The following is a 25,757-nucleotide window of genomic DNA, read 5'->3' as shown; positions in this document are numbered from 1 at the left end:
CCAATACGAAGGACTCATTTCCTCCCCCAGTAAAATTCACTTCATTTTACTTTAAGGCATGAGCCTGGTAGACGTCTAGAATAACTGAGAGGGTGAAGGAGTTATTCATAAAATCAGGGCCTTTTCCAACAGGTGGTCCAGCTGGAGGAGCTCCCAGCTTCTGCCAACGGACTGTCGAAGGGGCCCCTCTCGGGACGGGGGACCCCACCCAGATGCCCGCGCAGCGTGCCAGGCAGAGACACTGCCCAGGTTCGCCGAAGCGGTTCTTGACCCAGGAGTTTCCGTGAAATCTTTTCCTTGGATGACTCAGCCTGGCCTGGCCTGGCCTAGCCCACCAAGAAGTTGAACACTGTGAAAATCCCTGAGAAGTTGGCTTTTATGAAAAGAAAACAACCATTGGCACGAAGGAGGGAGAGAGGGAGGGAGAGGGAAGAAGAGAGAGAAGCAAATGAAAAGACTGTCTGAAGGCAACGAGAGTGACAGGGAGAGAGTGGGTGACCCCGGGGTGGGGGGGGGTGAGGGGAGGGGGGGCTGGGCGCACAGGGTGAGGCCTCTGGGAAACACTCCAGCGCGTTTTCCTGAGTCTCTGAGAACGAACCAGGCCCCGTGGCCAGCCTGGTGTCCTTTCCTCTCTGGCGTGAGTCCCCGTCCTGGCGGGCAGGAAGGCCCCACCTGGGCGGGCCCTCCCTCCCAGCTTCCCACAGGCCCAGGGTTGTCAGAGCTTTTTCTTTTCAAACTGGGGCACGATTCCGCTGTCCTCGGGCCGCGGGCTGCCGGCCCCCTCCGGCTCCTTCAGGCCCTCCTCGGCCAGCTGGGACAAGTACTTCTGTGGTGGGAAGAGAGGGACACAGGAGGAAGGAAGAGGGTCAGTGGTGACTTAGCAGGACAGGAGAAGAGAGGAGTGGACGGTGTGTGCTTGGCCTCCCTCTCCTGTCACCCCATCTAGTGGGTGAGACCCCTCGCTGGCCTCCCCAGATCCTGCTGGGGCCACGGCACCCAGGATAAGCCATCTGCTTTCTCCCCCTTTATGTCAGGGTACAAGGGACGTGTCTCTCCCGTAGCAAACCTAGAAAGTACAGCTCCTAACAGTAGCAGACACTTCCACAGCCCCTATCCCGTGCAAGCTCTGTTCTCACTGCTTCTCTAATCTACACTCGGTTAATCCTCAGGACAACTCTCCCTGTTTTCCAGCAGCCCAGCAATCCGGGCAGCACATCCACGTGTGAAGGAAGAGGGAGGAGGGGGAAGCTGGAAGGGCCGTGGAGAGAAACGCTGTCCCCTAGAGATGGGGACAGACAACACCGCCGCCTGACATTTGAGACGCCTAACAGCCTGTTTCCTTCCAGGCAGGCGGGCAGGTGGAGTGGCCTGGAGGTCCTTCCACGGACTCCTGTCCTGTAGTTGGGCTGCCTCACAACCCAGGACTCTCACTGCTGGGACTGGCCCCCAGCCACACGCCGGGCCGCTCCGGGGCTCTGGGTTCGTCACAGGGAGACAGAATAGAAAACATCGGGGCCCCAGCTGGGCCCTCTGCGTGCAGGGCAGCCAGGGGTGCTACAAATAGCCCTGGATTGGGAGCTGGCAGGGGTAGGCCCAGCACATGGTCAAGTGTGTGGGCTCCGCCGTCATGTGACCTGGGTTCAAATCCTACATCTCAACAGGCCAGTCATGCAACATCTCTGACCTCTGTCAAGTGTGGGTCATATAAATTGGACAATGTAGGAATTTTAAACTTTAAGTGATCATTTGGCTCCTTTGCTATTTCATTTTTAATGCAACAGGACTTAAATGAACTTTGATCTTTGTTTTAAAGGTTATTAAAATTATATGTATATACATATGGCTCTTGAGGACACACAGCCTTCACTACACTACAGGATAAGATCTCCGTGTAGCACATATAAAACTGCAGATCGGTTTTCCGAGTGCTTTATACTGTAGATTACATCGGCACGTGGGGCTGAAGAGAATGACCTATCTGTGTTTATCTCTAAAATAGGGCTGAAGAGAATGACCTATCTATGTTTATCTCTAAAATAGGGCTGAAGAGAATGACCTATCTGTGTTTATCTCTAAAATAGCAAGTTAAGTACTGCTTTGATTTATTGTTTACACTGGAATTTTTTCTCCCCATGAAACGTAAGTAAAACTTAGTGTTTGTCCCCAATAAATGATAAGACTACATTTTTTTTGTTAATTTATTCTCAAATGTCACTAACTGCATTGACACGGGTTGCACGGACAGAACTCCTTCCACCTGCCCCTATCCTTCTTTTTAAGGGAAAAGGAAAAATTTGTAATGCTTGTGATTCCATTTGGGCAAATGCTGAAGGTCTGAAATAGCTTTATATCAAACCATTGATTAATAAATGGCTCCTAATAAAAAACAGTGTGGGTCATAACGGAACGGCCACATAAGGTTGCTGTGACGAGCAGGAGAGGGACCATAAAGCACTTAGCACAGCGCTGGCACCGAGTAAACACTCAGAGGCTGCTCTTTAGCACGCGTGGCACCAGTCATCTGGCTCAAGGGAGTCGCCCATCTTGGCCCAGCCTCAGACTCCAAGCTGTTACATGGGGGGAACCGTGTCTTCCTCCTCCCAGGGTGACTGAGGGGCAGAGAGATGACGGGCACAGGATGCCCGGGTCGGCCTGGCCTCTCTATGGGTGGCTTTGTGAGGTGGTGAGCCAGATGGGAGAGGGGCAGGCCGTGCCCCCCTGCAGGCCAGGGTTAGATGGCCGCCGGGATGCTCCCCCCGCCTTAGCTAGGGAAGGGGGAGGGGAGCACAGAGAGGCAAGGGAGGGAGTGTGCGGGGTGTGGGCACGATCCTCGCTGGCCTGGAGCCAAGCAGGTGTCGCGTTTTCCCATCTGGTCCTGACTCCACCTGTTGTTCTGGATCTCCCCGGGTGGGTTCTCCCAGGGCCGGGACCAGCAGTGAGGCAGGGCAGGGGTTGCACTGACAGAACTCCTTCCACCTGCTCCCTGCCTCGAAGAGTAATACCCGATCCTCACCTCAAGGCCCCCGGGGGAGGAGGAGGGGCGGGGGGTGGGGGGGAGCTAAGCTTACAAGCTGCCTGACTTAGGTGTCAGCCAGCACCTGCTCTGTGGGTCTGAGTTCTTCCCTCTTCACACCTATAACTTGGGGCAGGGTGGGTGGGCAGACTATGTGGACAGAGACAGTGTGTCAAGGTCACTGACAGAAACCCTATCTGGGAAGCCTGTGGCGGAGGCTCCCAGCTCCCTGACAGGTGCACAGGGAAACCTGACCTGTGGTTGGCAGGTGTGAGGGGCTTAGCCACTGTCTGGGCTGGACACGCCTAGGGACCACAGGAATGGCTCTGCCCTGCAGAGGGAGGTGAGTCTGCCCGGGAGGGAAGGGGGCTGTCTGGCCCTAAGGCCCAGAACGCAGTGTAGTCCACTACCCTGGAGAAACATGGGATTTAGAAATAGAGGCCCCGGCACTCTTTCTAAGTTCCTGGGTGACCTTGAGCTGTGGGGTCTAGCTTATAATATCAAAAGTTCTTACACTGAGGTACCAGAATCCACTGGAAAGATTTTTAAAATTCAGATTCTCGTGCCCAGCTCTAGAGAGAATGAATAAGCAGGTATATGGTGGGTAAAGGAAGCTGCATTTATAGAAGATGCCAGCTAGTATGAGGACCCAGGTTTGGGAAAATCTCCAAGACCCCACCCAGCGATGCCATTCTATAGGTTTCATCTTGTTGGGGTGGGGGCTGGTGATGTCTTCAGGGTGGATGGCTGCCCTCAGTGACTCTGTGTGAACTGTGAACCCGGTGTGAGCTCTTAGTCTGGCCAACTCAGGCCCTCACTGCCCTCCCCCAGGAGGGGCCGGGACCTGGGCCTCACCCCCATGGCTTCCTTGGCCACAGCGCAGCTGCTCTCTGGAGGGAAATCAGGAGGCTTAAATGACCCGAGTTTGGGCACAGCCAATGACAGTCCCTTGCAGATGGTGGCCCAGGCCATTACGGGTCTCAGTTTGCAGGACCAGCTTCATAGAGTAAAAAGAGGAAAGTGATTAAGAATCAGGTGATCTGTTTCCAGGCCTGGTACCTCATCCTCTGTGTGGTGTGACACATCCCATAGCTTCTCTGGGCCTCAAAAATAAAACAAGAGAATTGGCCCACCTCTGAGTTTCTTAACTAGGGGTACACTTCTAATCATTTGGAGAACTTTCTCAAATTACATGTTCCCGGGTGCACCCCCAATTCTACTGAATAGCTGAGCTAATGTGTATACTTCTGAAATAGTGTCCACATCTCGGCCACTCTAACCATTTAACTGTGACAGCAATGCCTGCTCTGGAATTAGGACACGCTGCCACCCTGAGGGTCTTCCTGAGTGTAGACCTTGCATATCAAGAATCAGTCTGATTCCTGTAGCAAAGGATGTAGTAAAAACAGAAGACACCCCATGCTTTCTTATGTGCCATGCTTTCAATTAAGTTACTAAGCCCAGCCTATGCCAGAAGTTAAGTATGAAAACCACTTTCTAATACGCTACATATTAGTTAGGTGTATATCCCAGAGCATATTACAATATTTCACTGATTTTTAAGATGCTTTTCCCGCCACATGAACATCTCTGAAATTGAGGAGCTGATGGAGTCTCACTGTTTAATTTTCAACGTTTTTTTCTTGGTATCAAAAAACAGTGTGTCTTACAACTGATGGCACCTTAGATTGGATGAAATATGGCACATGGAGTACTTTTTATACATCACCTGTTAATATACTATAAAACTTATTTTATTTATTGCTTATTTCCTACACTAGATTGGAAAATCCATGAGGGCAGGGTTTCTGTCTGTATTCTTTTGTTTGTTGTTTCTGTTGCTGTGAAAAATAGTTGCAACGTCTGGACATTGAAAATAGAGGTCAGTAGTGGCTTTTAGTCTAGCAAAGAGGGGCACCGCGCAGGAGAACAGAAACACGGAGCTACCTCTGCATCAGGAGCACCCAGGCCTTGCGAAAGGGGTCAGCCCAACCATGGGCCAGGTGGACACGAGCTCAAGTTACTCAGGAGAGAGGGAGAGGCGGGTACAAAAACGCCTGGCCCAGCAGAACGTGTTACGTGCCACAGTGGAGGCTGGTGCTCTGAGAGCGCAGGAGAGGCAGCCACCACGTGCGGCAGCCTGGTGGAGTCAGGTCTCCATGTGGTGAAAGGAGGGAGACCCTCGGAAGCAGAGACTCGAGAGCGCCCCGGTGCCAGGCAAGGACGGCCGCTGGTTACCTGTAAGTTCCTGTAATGGACAGCACTGCGACAGTGGCTTATCTTCGCCATCTCCTCACTGGTGTAGAACAGCCCACACAGCTTGCAGTAAAACCCGGTCCTGGGTACCACGAACTCCACCCCTGCAGAAGGATGGGGGTAGGCCATTAGGAAGGCATGGGAGGCCCCTGTGGTCCTGCAGCCTTCAGGGGAAAATGGGGGCAATGAGCCCCGCCCCTCATTTGCTGTTGACTTTGGCGGGTGAGCTAGCTTCTCCAAGCCTCCGTCTCCTCATGTGAAAACAGGCAGGAAGAGAGTAACACCCACTTCACTCACAGGTGGCTGTGAGTGGAAGGCATGGCCAAGCTGAGCAAGAATACGCTCTGCAAAGGCCTCTGGGAACTAGGTCCAGGCTCTCCTGGTCCCAGCCCGCTTCTGGGGAAAGGAGGAGGGAGGAGGTTTCATTCATTTCACTGGTTGGATGTCGTTCCTCTGTCATCTACCCCTCTCTGCAGCGGTTGTGGCCAGGACTCTGGAAGAATGCTCTCATTTTCGCTGGTTTGTTTTAGAATGATGTTCACCAGAGAAAACCTTTTAAATAAACAGAAGTGAGGAAACCTCACCCAGAGTCTTCCCAATCTAAACATTTTCTTCCACACTATCTATAGGGAGAGACTTCTTCGGGAGAAGGGGGCAGTTTTAATTACACCCTAAGTGCAATGTGTCTCCTCCCTTTTTCATGTCCTAGTGTATCATAAACATTGCCCCGTCTTTCTCCAGTCTTTACATCTGAACCATCAATTCATAGTATCTCAATGTGTCATTTTAGAATCTGGGAGGCCTTTGGATTCTAAGGAAAGAAAACAGTGGCCCGGCAGCCAGAGAAGTGAGTGTCTTAGCCCAGGAAATCCATCTTTGAGGGGACAGTGGCTGCTCCAGCCTCCACCAAGGTGTTTTAGGGGTGCAGTTTCCCTCTCGAGGACACTGTCAGCAGAGTGGAAAGAGTCTGGGTCTGAGAGGGCACAGACCTGGCGCTGAGAACCTGTGTGCCTGGGAGAGTCAGCTGACCCCGCCCACGCCTCAGTTTCTCAGGCACCTGACTGCAGGGCGCCAGCTGGAGAGCAGGGCGTGAGGGCTGAGAGGCAGGACCCAGCGCAGGACGCAGGCCGGGGCCCCACCCTGCCTGTGCTGACACATTGCGGCTGGGCTTTGCTGCAGCCACAGCCGGCTGGTTAGCTCCCACTGCCCTCCTGGGGGTGGGCGGAGAGCTGGCCACGGTGGGAGGAGGGAATGGGGGGCTGGGTTAACTCCCACTGCAGGGAGAGGGGGTGGAGGGTGAGGAGTGGGGGGCGTAGGGGATAGGGAGCCTGGGAGGTCACACCAAGAAGCCGGGAAGCGTAGCTTCTTGCAGAGAGGGACCCAGGCCAGGCCTCTACCAGTCTGGGGCTTCCTTCCCTTTCCTCCGAGTGCCCAGGAGGCCCCATCATAGGGAAGCAAAGGCTTGTAATTACAACTTTTTTTTTTCTATTTAAAAAAAAAAAGCCACTTTTCAGTGTGGAGGGCAGGCCTGAGGGAGGAGGGCGCCGAGGCCTGCCCACCCCTGCCTGGACGGATTGCTCCTCTGCGATTCTGGCCTGGGCCACCTCCTCCCCCAGTTCTCTCCAACTGCCACGCACACACTGCCCTGCCCTCGGCCTCAGCCGTCTACAGCTGTCCCCAGAAGGGAGGCCGCCTCACTCGGGCCCCGCTGCCCAGAGGGAGGCTGAGTCCTTCCCTCCGCACCCTCCGCCCACTCTCCCTGCTGTGCCGGGGAGTGAGCAGTTGGCCCTTCCTCCTCACAAGCGGGCCCTGGCTGCTGCTGCAGCGAGCAGAGGCTCACGCAGACAAGATGAAGGCAACTAGAAAAGGAGAGGCACCGCCCGAGGCCACGGGAGCAGCCGCAGCCTGTGATCAGGGCCACCCTGTCTGCCCTGTCCCGGACCCTGCAGGGTCGCCAACCGGCTGGCTCCAGGAAAGCAGCCTTGGGTTTGCCCTGCAGACCCTGGCTGAGGCCTCTAGGATGCTCCAGGTTTCCCGAGAGGCCTCCAGTCCCTGCCTGGTGCCCAGCAGGGATGCGGCTGGCTCAGCAACTGGCACAGAGCATGCAGCAGGGCCTGAGGTGGCAGCCCGGGCCCCTGTCAACCCAAGCAGCACAGCTACCGCCTGCGGTCTCCCGGGTGAGATTTCACTTCCACAAACGCTCCCACTGCCAAAGAGCTCGGAAGCCACAGGGTGGTGGGAGCAAAATGGAAGTTAGAGTTAGACAGACCTAGCTCTTCTCCTTACCTAGTGATCTCAGGTACATTACACTGTTCAACCTTCTTTTCTTTTCTTTTTTAATATATTGTTTAATCAATTTCAGAGAGGAAGGGAGAGGGGAGAGAGAGAGAGAGAGAAACATCAATGATGAGAGAGAATCATTGACAGCCTGCCTCCTACACGCCCCCTACTGGGGATCGAGCCCACAACCCGGGCATGAGCCCTGACTGGGAATCGAACCATGACCTCCTGGTTCAGAGTTTGACGCTCAACCACTGAGCCACACCAACCAGGCTACTCAACTTCCTGAGATGAGTTTCCTCATCTGGGAAACAGGGATAATCACACCACAAATGGTGCTATAGGGAAGCGCCTCTCGTTTTGCCTGGTGCTCAGAAAATCTGTTTCCACACGTTAGACATTTCTCTACAGAGGCCGACCTCCCACGCGTTCGCCTTCCTGCCCTCCATCCTTTCCCCGCGGCCGCCCGGGGAGCCCACACTCCACGGCTTGGCAGCAGCTCTCCGTGCTGCCCCGCCCGGCGGCCAGTCAGAAGCACCAGGCAGTGCGGAGGCAGCGCTGGGAAGCCTGGCGGGGAGGATCCCCAGACACCTGGGAACTCCCCCATGTACCTGGGAGCTGCCACAGGCACTGGGAGGCCCACACCGCCTCAGGTCGCCTCTGGAATGTGAGAGCCAAGGGAAGCGGCAGCATCAAGAAACACTGCCACGGCCCCGACAGGTTCTGGAGCCACTTGGTCCTCCCATATTTCAGCCTCTTTAAGTGCAATAATTAAAGCGGCATTCGCCTTCTAATAATAGCTCCTGGCGGGTAATTACAACTCCTGTCATCCCAGCGAAGCCCGGGATGGGTGGAGGGGAAGCTTGCTTTTTTGCAGGCAATGCCCTTTGGTTCTGGGTAAGAGCAGGCCTTGGCAGGCTCGCACTGCCTGGGTTCACCCAGAGCCCCCCACTCCTCCACCATGCCCACCCCAGTCCCTGAGCAAGGGGCCTTCACCTCCCTTTCCTCCTCACGGTGTGCCCAGACCTTGCACTCCTCATTCTGCCTCTCTGTCCCCCACCTTTCTAGAAGTCCCTCTGCAACAGTGGCCGATCCTGGAGGTGAGGGGTTATGCAGCCCGAGTGAGAGGAAACACAGTAGGTCTCAATAACTCCTTCAGGAACAAATAATAACAACAGACAACCCTTTCTAAGTACCTCCCACGGGAAGACACTAAAACCTCACAAGTATTCATTCATTTAAATCCTCAAAATAACCTGGCATGGTAGGCTTCTATGACTATGCCTGATTTATAGATGAAAAACGCCAAGCAGGGAGATGAAGTAAGCTGCTCTTTGCCCCCCCGCCCACTGGGTTTTGAACCCAGGGAGTCCAGGTTCCGCAGTCCGTGCTCTGACCCACAGCACGCAATCGCCTTCCCTACACGGCTGCCTGAACTGGGGGGAGAGGAGGGCAGAGTGGTCTCAGGTTGGAAATCCTCCGTTCTGACCTGAACTCGCCGTGTGGTCGTAGGGAAGTCTCTGGGCCTCAGTTTCCTCGCCTGTCAAATGCGGAAAATAGTACCACACACCCCGCCCCACCCCTAGAGATCAAAGAGATCATGGGTTTCAAAGCGATAATCAAATACGAAACGACTATTTTTACCAGCGCCAAACCAAAACGACCCAAATGCCCATCCCCGGGTGAACGAATAAACCCAACGTGGTATCCACAGTGCAATACTCCTCCACAATAAAAAGAAACCAACTGTGGACACGCCCAACAGTACGGATGAATCTCAGAACAATTACGCTGAGTGAAAGAAGCCAGGCCAAAACCGTCATCCCGTATGTTCCCTCTATATAAAATTCTAGAATGCAAACTAGTAGTTAGCGACCAAACTGGCATCCGTGGTTACCTGGGATTGAGGTATGAAAAGAGAGGGATTACAAAGGAGTATCAGGAAACTGAGGGGGGGCGGGTGACGAATATGTTCATTATCCCGATTGTGGTGATGATCTCACAGGTATATACATTTGACAAAACTGATCAGACGGTACACTTTAAATGAGTGTACGTCATTGTACATCAATTACACCTCACTAGAGGTGCTTCAAAAATCAGAATGAGATGCCACGTTCCTCCTAATAGGTTGGTGAAAATTAAAAGTTAATAGTAGCCCTAGCCGGTTTGGCTCAGTGGGACAGAGCGACAGCCTGAGGACTGAAGGGTCCCAGGTTCGATTCCGGTCAAGGGCATATGCCCGGGTTGCGGGCTCCATCCCCAGTGGGGAGCGTGCAGGAAGCAGTTGATCAATGATTCTCTCTCATCATTGATGTTTCTCTCTTCTCTCTCCCTCTCCCTTCCTCTCTGAAATCAATAAAAATATATTTAAAAAAATAAAAGCTGATAGTATCCAATGTTGGCTGGGATGTGGAGAATGAGAACTCTCACTCAAGGTAGCAGTTAAAACTGGTGTAATCCTTCTGGAGTGCAATTTAGTAGCAATTATGAACATCTAAACTGCAAATACGTATGACCACACAAGCCCCAGGCCAGGACGCTGCCCTCCAGAAACACTGGCACACGGACAAAGGTGACAGCTCGCCTAGGAGGCAGCAGAGCACAGAGGCAGCCTGGTCCTAGAGTGAAACTACCGGGATTGAAGTCCCGGCCCCAGTCCTGGCCGATCTGTAGCTTTGTAACCCTGCATCTCAGATTTCTGATCTGGGAGACGGGAATAAAAATATTGCTGACCTCATAGGAGTTTTCAGAGAGCTAAATGAGATAATACATGCAACACACTAGGAATGGTGCCTGCATGGCAAATGATAAAAGCTAAGTTATTAAAGCATTTTAAAAACTGGGTAGGGGTGGGGGGGGGGGAGAGATTTAAAGCATCCTAAGTATTCACCAGTACAGTGGTTCAATAAGTTACGGTGCATCTTTAAGATGGAGTATTTGCAGTGGTTAAAAAAAATGAATTTTCTATGTACTGATATGAAGAGTCCTCTAAGATTCACTGTTAGATTTAAAAAGCAAGTTGTTGAACACTATGTATATAGTGTGATCCTGTTTTTGTGGGAGGAAAACTTTTTGAGGATATGACAGTGGCTACCTCTGGAGTTGGGAAGAGTCTGGGGGAAGAGATATGACATTCAATATTTACTTTATGTGGTTCTTAGTTTTAAAATTTGTTACAGTAATCTTTCACACTTTTTGTAATGAAAAACAATAATAAAAAGATATAACTTATAAGGTAGCAGATTTTGTTCTTATCTTTTGCTTCTGTGTGTCAATTAGATTCCAAGTTCTTGAATGACTAGAGACTTGTGTTACATTTCTCGGTCCCTCCCCTACCCCCGGAGTGCCCAGGACAGAGCCGTGCACACAGTAGGTGCTGCTGACGGACTGAATGCATGAAGAATGCATGGATGAACTGTCTAGCACCCTTTTCCTGAAAGGCAGCCTCCGCCACTATTCCCCAGGGTTACAACACCCAGGCCCCTGGTGCAGTCATCTTAGTTCATTCTAAGGTCAGTGTTTCTTCTTTTTAGTTTCTATCCTGAGGGATGCTGGAGGCTACGCAGCAAATTTATCCCTTAAAAAAACAAAGGACATTTTCTTTTCCATCTCACTTTATGAAAAAGATACACTTGGAGAACAGAAAGAATAAGAAACTTTAAAAAAAAAATGTAAAGAAAAGAGAAGCCCTAACCGGTTTGGCTCAGTGGCTAGAGCGTTGGCCTGCGGACTCAAGGGTCCCAGGTTCGATTCCGGTCAAGGGCATGTACCTTGGTTGCGGGTACATCCCCGGTAGGGGGTGTGCAGGAGGCAGCTGATCGATGTTTCTCTCTCATCGATGTTTCTAACTCTCTTATCCCTCTCCCTTCCTCTCTGTGGAAAATCAATAAAATATTTTAAAAAGAAAAGAAAAGAGAAGCATGACGAAATGGGTGACCCTCCATACTGACCTCCCTGATAGAGCAGACAAGCAGTCATTGGCAGTGGCCATCACATAGCCCACACGTCGCCCACTTCCTGATGGCACCTTCCCAAGCTCCTCTCTGAGCAGCTGCTACTCCTTTGTCTCGCCGCTTTCCAACCTTTCAGGGTCAATGCAAAGACTCAAAGATGACGTTGGCTGAAGTGGGCGTCACTGGCTTAGCGGTGGTGTCAGCAGCTCCCACGGAACCTTCTTAAAGGACCTTCACTCCCTACCCTGAAACTCTAGTTAACTCTCCTTTTTGAAAATGTGTCCTAGGTGGCTCTATTACTAACCACCCTCCCCGCCCCACTATAACACTTCCTTCCACCATTGAAAAACCACCGATCTGGTCCATTCCCACATTACAGATGAGGAAACGAAGGCCCAGGAACGCCCAACCCATTGCTCTGTGTGAGGCGGTGCCATCCCTTTGTCTGGGAGCTAAGCCATCCCCCATCAGCGTCTCCCACCCTGCAGACCTCCCCGCTCACGCCACCAGCTACTCCCCTGGACAGAGGCCTGATCTCTATTCTGCCTCTGGTTGGGTTACCTTCCCTGGCCATGTGAACCCTGACAGTACCTCCCACTCCCAAGCTCTCTGAGAAAAGTCAGTCTCTCTCTCTCTCTCTCTCTCTCTCTCTCTCTCTCTCTCTCTCTCTCTCTCTCTCTCTCTCTCTCTTCTCTCTCTCTCTCTCTCTCTCTCGTTAGTCAGCTTGTTACTAAAGGACTTGGAGTGACTGGGGAAAAATACCCCAAGACAAAAACCATTCCTGAGTACGATTTGCCTGAGGATAAGTACTCACCCAGTCATTGGAGAGGAATGGGACCCAGGTCCCTCTCTGTTCAGTGCCCCCACTGTCAATTACATAGAGCCTGCCCCCAACAGCCCATTCAGCATCATTGCCTCAGAGAAGCTAATCACCCTAAAGAGAGAAGAGGCAGCCCTGTTTCCCGAAGGGCTGGGCAAGGACCACAGGGAAGACAGAAGCAGTGCAGCCGTGGGGCTTCTGCTTCCCTGCCCGGTAAGGCTGCCGGTCAGGAAGAAAGCCTTTCCTGGCAGGGAAGCAGCCCCCAACCCCGAGCTCTGGCTCCCGGGGAGTGCCGTTCAAGGCCTGGTCCCCAGAGTCTCTGCTCTCCGAGGGGAGCCTGCCATGGCAAGAGACTTCAAGGTAGCACCTTGCCAATGTAGGTTATTGCATCAGACATGGACCAAGTGTCAAGCTCCTAGGCGTTACTAGGGAGCTCTCACTTCCTGGGGCTGAATTCTCAGGAAGGACCTACCCAGAGGAATGCTAAGCTCACTGAACACATCCTCCGGTTCCCAGGAAGGCAAAGAAAGGGGCTGTTTCAGCTCCACTTCCGTGTATTCCGGTGACCTCACGTCCAGGGATTTCATTTCCAGGTACCTGGAGTTTTCTGCAAAACATGAGCCAAAGCAAAGAACTGATGAAACACAACATGCCTCCGCGAACCCCTGAAATGCCCTTGGCCGCGCTGCTGCGGGATCAGGGCTGGCCCCTGGGACTGCTTAATTACCCAGGCCGGGGCCAGGACTGCTCTTTAGGGCCCAAGTGCTATAACTGAAGAGCTTTCCCCATTGCCAAGAGAACGCCACACAGGACAACGTGGCCAATCTTTGCATTCGGCTGCTGATGCCTTGGGTGGGGATGATCCGCACCCATTCCCCCAGCTCCGTATCACCCCATCTCTGCAGGAGGAAGAATTACTGAAGGGCAATTACATGGTGCTGACGTCCACAGGAGCCCCGAGGCAGCTGGGGAAGGCCATGCTTTTCTCTCACCCCACGCTCGTGTTATTACATATGAACTCCAAACCCTGGGTAAGCTAAAGAGCCACGCATGCCAGTGCATGTTGAGGCCTGTACCATGAAAAGAAAAAAGTGTGTGTGTGGGGGGGGGGGGTGTGGGGGGGGGGGGTTCCAGTGGAGCAAGGTGAACGTTTCACTCCTTTATTCTTGGCCTTCTCTGGATACAGCCCAGGCCCCGGCGTTTCTCTAGCAACAAGGCAGCACATGACAGAGTTTCCATGGAGACTCGGAGCCACGCAGGTGGAAACAGCTAGGTCAGCCTGACACAGAGGAAAGCCGGAGCCCAGCTCCCAGCACGCTGCCAGCACAGCCCCGGGTGGGACTGTTGACCGTGCCGCCTTTCCTTAGTCTCTGCCCCCTTACTTCAGCCTGTCCCCCGGACTCCAGCCTCTCAAAGGCTGCAGGCTTTCTGTGACACGAACCTCTCCTTCTTTTCCCCGGGAGGACGTGGACGGCTACTCCCCCTTCCTGCCCCCCGGCCCTGGATGGATCTTAGTTTCCACTTGGCAGAGAACACAGGGCTTAGCCTATTTTAAACTCTGTTTTTCATGATGTCATAGTGCCAGGCACAGACACAGCATCCCCTCCGGCGGAAGGTCCTGGGGCGAGTCCTGCTTCACCATCAGACCCTGGAGAAAAGTGGGTCTGAGGCGGGAAGAAGGGGGACGGGCATCCCCCTTCGTAAGCCCCTCATTCTTTCCCCTGCCCGCTCCTTCCTGGGCCTCCCACTGTCTTTCCGCCCCCCCCCCCCCATCCGCCTCCCCCATCCCGTTCCCTTCCCTGGGGCCTCACAGAAATAGCAGCCTGGGTGGTCCTCTGTCCTGCAGACAGAGCGCCGGCTGGCTGGCCCCGGGGAACTTTGGCTGATAATTCAAAACTTTTGCTAATTTTCGTTGTCAGCGTCCATCTGGGCTCCCATAAATTCAGAGAAGGCTGCCCTATCTGAGTTTGCTTCTCAGAACACATGTGACCTCCTATCTGATTTCCTCTGCACCATTTGCCTAAAAGCTCCAACAGTTTAACCAGGCTTTTAGCAGCTCACTTTCTGCACCCGCCTAAATGCTGGCTGAGACCTTACCCATGTCCGTTCCGGCCCACTCCCTTCTCCAGGTGAGCCGTGGCCCATCTGCCCACGCACACAGGGAAAAAGGGAGGTAGTTACCCTGGGTCGACACTCCTTGGCAAGCCTGGCTTTGGGGGTCGGTGTCGGTGGGGGGGCCGGCTTTCTCTTCCGGGGGACTGCCTCCACAAGCCCCATCTTCGGGAGTCCCCGTGGCCTTGCTGTCGTCAAGACACGGGCTGGGCTGCCGGGCCCTCTCCTCGGCTGGCTTGGGGGAAGACATTTGCTGGAGTGTAGGGGACAGACGAACATCTGAGCTCTCTGCTCCCTTTGCCTGCTTCTCGTAGCAATCTGAACCCTCCAGCGAGAGGCCAGTCTCGCATTCAGCTGGCTTCTGCTCAGCCTCCAGATTTAGGCCAGGCATTTCCACGTCCATGTCACTGGGACAGCTCGTGGGGGCAGCCGGCCCTTCTTTGGGAGAGTTGGGGCTGATTTCCGTAGCCCCGTTACCTACGGTCTTGACTCCCTCCTTGGGGAAATCCTTGGCCAAGTCCAGGTGTAAGGCGGTGGTCACATAGGGACACATTTCTGGGCACAATTTGTCCTTCTGGTCAATGGGCATGATCTCTTCCAGCTCTGGGATGTCCGGTTCCATGATGAAATCTTCTTCCTCCCCCACCTCGTCCACCGTAACCAGCTCCTCCATGTTTGTGGGGTACCAGCTCTCGTCCTCTGCTTCGCTTCCACTCTCCCAGTCTTGATCCTGAATAAAAACGCAGGATGGAGGTCAGAGGGTGGCTGAGGAGCAGGTCTCGGTCTTCCACCAGAGGGCACGAGCCTCGCTCGACCCCAGGTCCCCTCAAATCAGAGTGATCCTGAGCATTCTTACCTCTACCTGGGAACATTTACTGGGCACCACTCGAGTCCCACATCACTGATTCATCCCTAGGATGAGGCTCAAAACAGCACAGGATTTGGAATAAGCCCTTAATGCTTAATCGACCACTGTTTAAAGTGACACAACGCATTTCAACTACTGGTACATAATAGGTGCTCAATAAACAGATTTTGGATGGATGATTAATTTGTAAACTCTAAATAGATCAACTTGCTAGGGTGATTTCCTTGTATGTAAAGCATCTCTAAATGTAACTGCGGGAAAGTCCCCCCTAAAATTCCCCCAAGCACCCTCTCCCAGCAAGGGTGCAACTTCCACAGCCCGGCTCACAGTCGGCCCCTCCCCTGAAGCTGTCCCCTAGTATCCCCAGCAGCCTACGGGCCCAACAGCCAGATTTAGGAGATCAGCTTCCTGGCCAGTGACACCCATCCCTCCGCCTCTCCTGACCGGGAAGGCACGAAGCTGGGAACATTCCAGGGACATCTCTTGGAGCTGTGGCAGCCCCAGCACTCTGTATTTTTGTGTGTGTTTTCCACTTTAATTGTGTCAAATAATCTTTACGAGCACAGGAGATGTCTTGTTAATCCCAGGGGCTGGGCCTGCTGAGGTCATGGCCCCAGATGGAGTGCCCAGAGCCCCCCTTCCTGTCCCAGCCTCTCTCAAGGGACCTGCCTATTTTGGGCACCTGGCTCTGAAGCCCGAGTCTTTTTTTGGGCACATGTTTTCTCGTATGAGCGCAGCCAACTTGCTGCGGAGAGTACGGCAGAGCCCAGGCATGCGGTCAAGATCTCCCCATAAGGAGTACACAGAGAACGCAGGCAGAGCCGGTCCTCCAGGGCGTGCTGGGACGCGGCTTCATTCATGGAACCACTGGTGGGCCCTCGAGCACATCCCACAGAGCAGGCGTCACTGGGCGGGACGGGGACTCTGTCGCTTGGTCCCCAGTGACCGTTGGGCAGACATGGCTACACGGTCGGCTTCTGCGACAAACTTTACCTTCTTGGTTCTTGTATTTTCTGGATCAGAGGACTCTGCTTCCCTCCCGTGCCGGTCCACTGATGGGGGGCTCTCTTCCACGTCCCCCTTTCCAACCTTGCCAAAGGAAGAACAGAACAAACCAAATCAACAGTCAGCAGTGGCACAGAGAGAAAGGACCACCACGAGAAACAACGATACTGAGCACAGCTAACAGCTGCCGTGGGTGTGGCACATACGTTTCTTCTCTCCTCACAAAGCCCCTCAGAGGCAGGGGCTCTTATCATCTGCATTGTTCGGATAACGGAACTGAGGCTCAGAGAGGTTAAGTAACTTGTTCAAGGTCACACAGACTAATGGAGGCCCAGAAATCAGAAATGTCTTCAGGGCTGGACGGATACCTTTAGGACGTCAGAAACCCCTGGCAAACGGGGCACTTCTTACAGGTGTGAAACCTGTACACAGGGAGGGTGAGTAGAAGGCCAAGGGTGAACTGACCCTGGGGTGAACAACCATCACTGTGACATCTCCCCAACAGACCTGTCTTGGCCATAAAAAATCACATCCAGCCCATGTATGGGTACGAAGGAGGTTGTCACCCAGTCAGTGGCCCTCTCACCTCTCTTGTGCCCTATCTCTGTCCTGGAGCGACAGCCCCAACTGGCCATCCATTCTCTTCTCCCTTCCTTCTAATGCCCCCCTCAATTTAAGCCCCTCAGAATGGTGCTCATCCGGGAAACGGAACAACTGAAAGCAAATGTCTGGGTTGAGAATTAGGCTCTCTCACCAGCCTTTAACACGGGGATCAGCAAACTACAGTCCTCAAGCCAAATCTGACCCAGTGCCTCTTGGTATAGTCTGGGAGCTAATGATGCTTTTCACATTTCTAAGTAGTTGCATTTTAAACGATTATATAAGTACCTCTATAATATCTTCCATTTTCTCCTTGGTCCACGTAGCCTAACATATTTACTATCTGACGTTTTGTAGAAAAAGTCTTCCCACTTCTGCTTCAGAAGTTTTGGGAGGATATTCTTCTGTGATTTAAATTTTGGCCACCAAATCAATGACTATTCCTGGGGACCCCAGGGGCAAGTTGCATTTTCTCCACATTTTTGGCTGAGGTTGGTTTGAAGTAAATGACTTCTGATTCCTTCAAAGCAGACACACCTCACGGGAGCTGAGAGGAGCCAGCTGGGGCAGGAGCGCGGGACTAACTGGTTTAACCAGTTATTATGGACAAGGCGGGGACAGTTCAAATCCTCAAGTCCTAATTCTTTCAGTGTTTGGAGTACAAAATTCCACCAAATCCCTGCTCATGCCTTTGGAGCTAACCTGAGTGCACAGCAGGTCCAAATGCCATTTTAGCCATCAGAACCCATAGCGTCTACCAACAGGGCACCGCTGTTGTTTATTTTTATCTCTCTGCATAAATTACCCATGGCCCTCCCTTGTCAAAATAAATAACCCTCCCCTTCCCAAGCAGTTACTGCAGCCACACTCCTAGGTCAACACAGTAAGGAGAGCCTCTCCGGTTGATGCTGGGAGGGGCAGGGCAGGCCGAAAACCCTCACCAGGCAGACCCTGCCCTTCCTCCCTGCACACACGGCAGACAGGGCAGTGCTTTCCGTGCACCCCTGGCCTTGGCCTTGGAACAACTTCCAGGTGACAGCAGCAGCTTAAGGGGAACAGACACATGCTACCAATGCACCCATGGCCCACACCAGCTCATGGACCAAGATACTAGGTCCCAATTGTTGCAAGCGGGGGCCCTGTCACCACAGGGCCATGGCCACAACTAAACCTCCTCCTAACCGATCTCCCACTTCTGCTCTGTAACCTTCTCCCTCCTCCCAAGTCTATTCTCCCCAAGGCGATCAAGAATGATCACTCCAAAATAAAAAATCCATCATACCCTCACTGCACCGTCCTGCTTAAACATTTTATTTGCCTCCCCTTGCACTTAGGATACACAAACATCCTTCACCTGCCTCCAAGGCCCCTCATGACATGGCCTTTGTTGACCATTCTAACCCAGTCTCTCTGCTCCAGCAGCACTGGCCTCCAGCCCCTGGGCCTTTGCACATGCTGTTCCCTCCGTCTGCTCTTCTTCCTTTCCACCCGGTAAATATCCACCATTCCTTCAAATCTCAACAGTCACATCCTAACCTAGGGAAGCCTCTGATTAGTTACAGGCACTGACAGCCATGTTGCCTCCATCTCCTTCTTAGCCCTGAACACTCACACTCTCCTGCTCACTTGAGGAATTATTTGATTCGTCTGTCTTTCCACTAGACCATGAGCTCCACGAGATCAGGGGTCATTTCAGCTTCACTCACAACCGAGCGCCAGTGCTGGGTGCTCCATGGATACTGGTCGGTAAAAGAATGGAGGCTGGCAGGAGAGGGTGGAGGGAATAACAAGCTTGCACCTGCCTCCGTGTGCTTGGGTCTCTGTCTGGGCTCTGAACAGAGAATAAGTGGTTTTCCATTTCTCCTTCCCGTGGATTGTTTATTCCCGTGGCTGCATTCTGGGCTCCATCTGTCCCCCGGCATGTTTTGGTCTATGGTTTCTAACACGTGGGAAATTTCAACAGACAGCTGGGCTCTGGTCTTGCTCTAAGGAACGGGAGATCTGACAGCCCAGGGCATGCGCTCGGGGACGGCAGACCCAGGATGGAGCCGAGCAGTGGCTGGCTGCTTGCTCCCAACACAAGGCGCCTCCTCCTCGGTCTGCCATGGTCCCATCTCTCCACCTGGCTTCACTCATTCCATCTGGCCTGGTCACCTGCCTGGCTTCTCTCCCTGGGCATCTGGGTGGGTAGCCCCCGACTCCCTCCCAGCAGGTGGAGGAGTGCTTCTTTCCCACGGTCTCTCCAGCCATGGCCTTGCTTTCTCTCCTCCTGCCTATGGTCTCGCAGTCAGGGTGGCTCTCCTGCATGCACCTGGCCACCCTCGGCCCCGAGAGCACAGACAGCAGCGCTGCCAGCCCGGGCCCTTCTCCAGAGACCCAGAGGGTTTCTAATGAGCACACGCTCGTTAAAGGCCTACCACAGCCTTGTGATCATGCCATTTCACAACCAAGAAAATTGAGGGAGAGAAGAACAGGGTGTGACCTGGTTCTCAGAAGCCAGGCCTTGGCTTCCAGAGTCCAGGTCCAGTCATTCATTTCTTCAACAGGTACGCACTGAACGCCCACTCTAACCTAGGGACGAGGGACACAGCAGTGAGCACAGCAGACAAAAATGCCTGCCCTCATGGGCATTACACTTGGAGGTGGGGGTGGGGGAGGGGGGATACAGACACTACATAAAATAAATAAAGGCGTTAGGGGATCGGTTATAAGATAGGTGCTACCAAGGAAAGGAAAGCAGAGAAGAAGAGAAGTGTGTCATGTGATTGGGTGCAGTGGCCAGGATAAACTTGTGGGGATGTGACAATGCCTAAAGGCAGAGGTGAGGAGGGACCCACATGGACTCAGGGGTGCGCCTGGTGGTGGGAGGTGCCTGGCATATTAGAAGAAAGGCAAGGACACCTCCTCAGCCCTGTGGCCTTCATCCCCAAATCCAGCCCCTCCTGTCTGTAATCTGAGCCCTGGGTGGCCCGGTTGGGGATCTGGGTTGTTCTCAAGATCACAACATAGAGCGGACATCAGCGAGGAAAGCTCTGTTCTGCTAGTATTCCACCACCGCGTGGTGGGCCCCTGGCTTCAGACCCACAGAAGAAGTCTGTTGGGGACCCCTACTAGTCCCTACTGACCCCACTCTAGGGCTCTGAGAGGCAGATTAATTACAGGGACAGAATTGTGGGGAACCCATGGGGCTTTCTGAATCTTTTCTGCATCAGGGGCTCTCAGGGTGACCTACCATGTGTGTCACCTTAAGGGGGCAAGGGTTGTGCGAACCAGTGAAGAGTGGCTACACAGCAGGAGAAACAGTCTCTAAAGAAGAGTCTCAGAAGTGTGGGTCGGAGTGTGAAGGGGCAGCTCCACCCCTCTGCTGTGGGGACAGATGGTTCCAGACTGGAGGCATGAGCCCGTGCTCTCGGCCCCTCGGTGCCTTTTCTTGAGTCACTGACCTGTCTCCAACACCTTGGACATCTCCAGGTATATATGGTTGGCCCTCTATCTGCAGGTTCCTCATCTGCGCATCGGATAGAAATTCTCAAAACTAAAGTTAGGTTGTTGTTGACATATACTGCATCGTTGCATCTATACTAAACATGTACAGACTTTCTTTTCTTGCCATTATTCCCTAAAGTGCAAAGTATAACAACTATCTACATAGCATTTACGTTGTATTAGGTATTATGTAAGTAATCTAGAGATGATTTAAGAATTCATGGAAGGATATGTATAGGTTATATGCAAATACTGCACTGTCTTATATAAGGGATTTCAGCATCCTGGGATCTTATTATCTGCAGGGGTCCTGGAACCAGTCCCCAGGGACACTGAGGGAGGACTGTACACTCTTCTTAAACACACCCACTTTTGTCCATAAGTCCTCAGGATCCAGTTCAAGCCCTCAGCGGGGCCCATGAGGTCCTTCACGTCGCCTCTACCCATTTCCTAGTCTCCTCTCCTGACATTCCCCCTGCTAGGCCAGTCAGGACCAATTGTGGCAACGTGCAGTGGGCAAAAAGATCACCGGGTGTCCCTTCCATGGAATGCTGGGCCGTTTGCCAGCACACCCTTTGGGTATCTGGTTCTGTGAGAGTCTGGACTTGCACTTAAACTGAGCTGCTTTACAACCCTGTGAATGCAGATAACTGAGAGTCGTGCAAGCGATTCTTGCCCATAGAGATGCAAAGGAATTTTATCTGGTCCCAGGTTCCCCGTGGAAGAGGTCAGCTTGCCTCTGTTAGCAAATCCGTGTCCACATTCCTGACTGCCTCTACCTGTTGCCTGATCTTTACCTTCTCTTCGGAACCGGCTTTTACATCTTACTGGTTCCCTCATTCATTAATGACTTAAATAGCAGCTCTGACACGCATTCGTTTTATGTTTGCACGAAGCCAAGATTTTACTTTGTAAAAACACGATCCTTTAATATGCCCTAAAGATACAGTCATGTGGAGTATCTCCAGGTTCTTCAGCCAGTCTTGCTCACTTTTGCCCTTGCTTCTTCCCGAACTTTCTTCCCCCACTTTCAATGCTCAGCTCAAAGGTATACTCCGCTGTGCAGAGCTAACTGCCCACGGAGCAGCTCATCCGCTCCACTGTCTGCAAATGGTTCCCGTACATCTGCTTCCACCATTAGACCGTGGTCTCTGCCTCCACACAGACTGTGTCCTATTCCCCTCTGGACCCAGCACACTACCTGCAAAGTGGCATGCTAACGCGCTGGCCGAAAGTGTGACTCTTCAGTGTGCATGGAGCTGAGAACTGGGCTCCTTATTTGGGCTCAGCATTGCCACCACCTCCTGGGTCAGACTAGAAGATAGGCGCGTGGGATATTCCAATCTGGGTTCTCTGTGGAGACCCCTCAACCCCCACTGCCCCACTCCTGCTGAAACGTAGGTAGTTCCGGCAAGAAGGAAGTGTAAGCCAAGTTAGCACATAAACCTTGCACCCAGAGTCCTCCTGCTGACCCACTGGGTGAACTGAAGCCACGCAGCAGGTGATGAGGCCTTTCAGACGCTTCGATGACAGACGCCAGCCAACTGCTGCCCATTTTTATTACAGCGGAAGCAAAACACGGTGGACAGTGGCTAGAGAGACACACCACGTATAATTCATGGGTGGTGGCTGCTTCTCCTTTACCGCCTCCCTTCGCGGTCCCAGGACTGGTAGGTGCCTTGGGCAGGAGACAAGACAGAGTGGACCAAAGATCTAATCTCCCTTGGCAGAGTCTGTGGGTGCAAACACCTCGGGGCGCTCCACCCTGGACAAACAGGAACACAGAGGCCTTTGCATCCCGTCCCTCCCTAACTTCTAGGAAAGGCAGCAGGTGCTATGGCATTTGGTCACCTAGGTGTAATTGCAGCTCTGCCATTTCCCGGCTGTGTGTCCTTAGGCAACTCACTTAAGCTCTCTGTGCCTCCGTTTCTCATCTAGGATAATAACAACATAAATATTACTACCTCATAGGATTGCTGCGAGGATTAAAAGACTTGATTGAGAAAAAGTCTTAAACACAGTGCCTGGCACAGAGTAAACATTCAGTAAGCGTTTCATTCATTCAATAACTGTTGATCATCCTGGTAGTCCCTTTGTTACCCGTGGGAACCCGCCTCTCTTCCCCCGGGAGGAGATTACATCATTACCTCGTTCTCTGCCATTCTGCTTTCTTTTCTGTCCTCAGCTCCTTCTTGGTCTTTGTCGGCTCTCTTGGCTCTGGTTTTCTCACTCTGCTTCGACTTGGTGCTCTCGGGGGCCCTGGTGACCCTGGGCTCCAGCCCGTCTTCCTTGGCCGCATCGTCCGGGTAGGGGTGTCTGCTCTCCCGCAGCCTGGCCTCGTCTTTCCTCCTGGACCGCCCGGGGGCATCCTGCTGCTGCTTCAGATACTTGTCCGACTTGCCTTTGGGCTCTTTCCGGTAGTAGCCGTCTTCCCGGCTCTTGTAGCCTGATGCAGAGTGGAGAGGGTTGGGGGACCCAGACCTGGGGTGCTTCTCTCGGTGGCCCCTCCCTGCTTCGAGCCGCTCCTCTAACTCGGCTTTGTCCAGTGGCCTAGGGTAGTGCTTGCGATCATGTGCCCACACATCCGTCCGGTCCCTCTTGTCCTCCCCGTTCTCCCTCCAGGGGGCCGGCTCCCTCTCTTCCTCCCTCCTGGCGTAGGGGGAGTGTTCCCAGGAGTCCCGGCCATTGCCCCAGTCAACCCTCGAGGGGCCCAGAGGACTGTGGGAAGAGCTGCAGGAGGTGAAGCTTGGCGTGTGGGACCTCGGGGACAGTGACCGGCTCACAGGACTGCGAGACCTCGGCCTTTCAGGGCCGTATCTGTGAGGGAGCAAAGGAGGGGGGTTTAGAACCTGCACCCCTCCAGACCCTGCCCAGATAACCCATCTGTGCACATAACCCCATCAGCCAGACGCTCTTTATCATGACTCCTCCTCCCTCCGGCTTCTAGGAGCAGGGGTTTTCCCTGAGCGCAGCCCCGCTAGCTCTGCCCCTTCGCCCATCCTGCTCCTGGAACTGGGATGAATAATCAGGCTGGTTTGGCTCAGCCCCATTTCTCTCCCTCTTGGAAATGAGCTCAGCTTTCCCATGGGTGTGCAGGTGTGGGGGGGGAGGGGAGAGAGGGGTGCGAGGTTGCCCTGCTCCGGCCTGGTGGGCAAGGCTGTCTGGCCCTCGGGTTCAATGACTGAAGCCACTCCCCCCACTTCCACCTCTATCAGCATAAAGGGGACCTCTAGGCCTCCGTTTTCCTTATTTCTCACCTCAATTTGTTCAGATCCTGGGCATGGAATAAGGGTGCTAATGGCTGGGGGGCGAGGAGGGGAGGGTGGGCTCAGAGATTCCAAAAATGAAGAACTAGGAAGGCATTTTGGGGTTGGCAGGGACCTTAGAGCACTGACCTGGTCGTTTTTCAGATGAGGAAACTGAAACACAGAAAAGGACCCGGACCTGCCTAAGGTTCCCAGCAAGGTCTCCTAGGTCACCCCTCCCCCACCCTCCCACCACAGAACTGCAGATGGCACAGTATGGCTTTGCACGTGTTTTTTAAAAACCCAGATAACTGTGGTTTAAAAAACAAACAAAAATCCCAAACCTAAACAGCTACATACAAAAACATACACATACACATACTCACTCACACTTACTTTCTCTCTCTCTCTCTCTGGGCCAGAGATATGCAGTGAGTACGGTTATTTAGCAGGTAAACTGAGTCACATAGCCCCATATTCTGAAAGCATGGGCAATTTTCATTTAGTTCCCAAATCCAGGAAGACCATGCGGCCCTCACTGAGCAGGGGACATTGAGATGTGGCTCCCTAGGACCAGGCTAGGCTGCCTGGACCTATCTGTGGCCACCCTGGGTGAGAACCACAAGGCACGCAGGCCAGGTGCCCACTCCTGCTGCTCTCCACCTTGGCTCTCTACAGGGACCCCCTTTGTAGGGCAGTGACGGTGGCAAACTTGTAGCCACAGCTCTGTGCGGTCACAACTTCAGTTGGGAGAAATAAGTTGGAAAATTGAATGCATTCAATGTTCAGAGTGATGAGTCATGTAGCTGCTTTTAGGGGGGTCATCTCTACTCCTGCTCCTACATCTACATTTAGCCATCAAAAATCAAGAGCTGCCTCTAATTAGCAGACACACACACACACACACACACACACACACACACACACACACACACACTTTCAGGCTGTTTTAGCAAAGTATAGACTTCCCCTAAGAGCCAATTACCAAAGAGCCCCTCCTATAGTCCTTTCTAACAAAGGAGGAGCCGCTGGAAGGAAGCTTAGCATCTTGCATTTTCCTGAGATTTAGCCTGAGCAGCACTTCTGACTATTGTGTTCCATCGGGCACATGGAAAGGTAGGGCGCAGAGAGATTGATGGACAGGGCAGGGGCAAGGGCAGGGCATGACTCAAATACCCTCAGAATGAGAAACAGGAGAATGTTCCAACTGCCCAGCATATGCCCTGCGATCTAGGACCTCACCTGTCTGCTTCCCGGAACATGTCCCTCTCCCTCTGGGAATGAATATCCTGGATGATGGCAGCCACATTTTTCCCAGGTTTCTAGACAAAGCGAGAGAGGTCATCAGACCAGAGACAGCCTTGCAAACACCAGAGGGACGCAGGTAGGACTTGGGTTCATGGTCCAGTCCACCAATGGGGGAAAGTGCCTTTTAGGGGAGAAAAAGGTTCAATAACCCAGGGGAGGAGGAGTAGGAGCATAATGCTGAACATTAGTGGGCTGAGTGGTCGAGGGAATTTGGCGTCCATTGAGCTGGGAGAGGAAGGAGCACATTCATGTGCTGGGGAAAAGTCTCTCTCAGTTCATCACATCTGCCTCCCACCCCTTCCTGAATAAAAGAAAATATCTGAGATGTAAAGGAAAGTAAGAGAGAGAGAGAGAGAGGCGGGGGGGGGGGTGGGGGTGGGGGTGGGCAGGCAGGCATTGTAACTTGTAAAGAGACTTGAAGATCATTGAATGCAGCATCCACATTTGACACTTGTGGAAGCTGAGACCCAGAGGGATGGAGTCAGAGCTCTCCTTGCACAGCTCCAGGGTCACCAGCCACACTGTGGTCCAGGTAGATGGTGACTCCTGGAGTTGTGCTGGGTCAAGGAACACGTTCAAGGTCACAGATGGTTAGAGAATCAGGATTGACAATAGGCATTTCAACTCCAAGATCCTTTCCATGACCCATGCAGTACCTTACTCCAGCGTGTTCCTCCACAGCGTGGTGCTCAACCTAAATCGTGGGGTGGGCAGCGTAGGCTGTGAGCCAGGATTCACAGCTGAGGGTGCCAAGCACCCAAAGGCCCCACCCATTTCAGAAATCACTATTTGGTGGCTGTGCCAGGAC

General features: G+C 53.0%; 1 protein-coding gene across 1 annotated transcript in view; it reads right to left on the bottom strand.

Annotated features, from left to right (window-relative positions):
• Nucleotides 1-360: 360 nt before the first annotated feature.
• The window catches only part of RBM20 (RNA binding motif protein 20), a 186,678-nt gene continuing 161,281 nt past the window's right edge, over nt 361-25,757 (bottom strand). Inside the window, exons 8-14 of the mRNA XM_028149669.2 lie at nt 24,884-24,963; nt 22,544-23,213; nt 16,299-16,394; nt 14,507-15,167; nt 12,798-12,932; nt 5,252-5,373; nt 361-826 (exon numbers count right to left, since the gene is read on the bottom strand). Coding sequence (XP_028005470.2) covers nt 716-826; nt 5,252-5,373; nt 12,798-12,932; nt 14,507-15,167; nt 16,299-16,394; nt 22,544-23,213; nt 24,884-24,963 — 1,875 coding nt within the window. The 3' untranslated portion in view covers nt 361-715. The remainder of the gene's footprint in view (nt 827-5,251; nt 5,374-12,797; nt 12,933-14,506; nt 15,168-16,298; nt 16,395-22,543; nt 23,214-24,883; nt 24,964-25,757) is intronic.

This window comes from Eptesicus fuscus, chromosome 17, assembly GCF_027574615.1.
Source record: "Eptesicus fuscus isolate TK198812 chromosome 17, DD_ASM_mEF_20220401, whole genome shotgun sequence".
NCBI classification, from domain to species: domain Eukaryota; kingdom Metazoa; phylum Chordata; class Mammalia; order Chiroptera; family Vespertilionidae; genus Eptesicus; species Eptesicus fuscus.
This window is presented reverse-complemented; position numbering and strand designations above follow the sequence as displayed.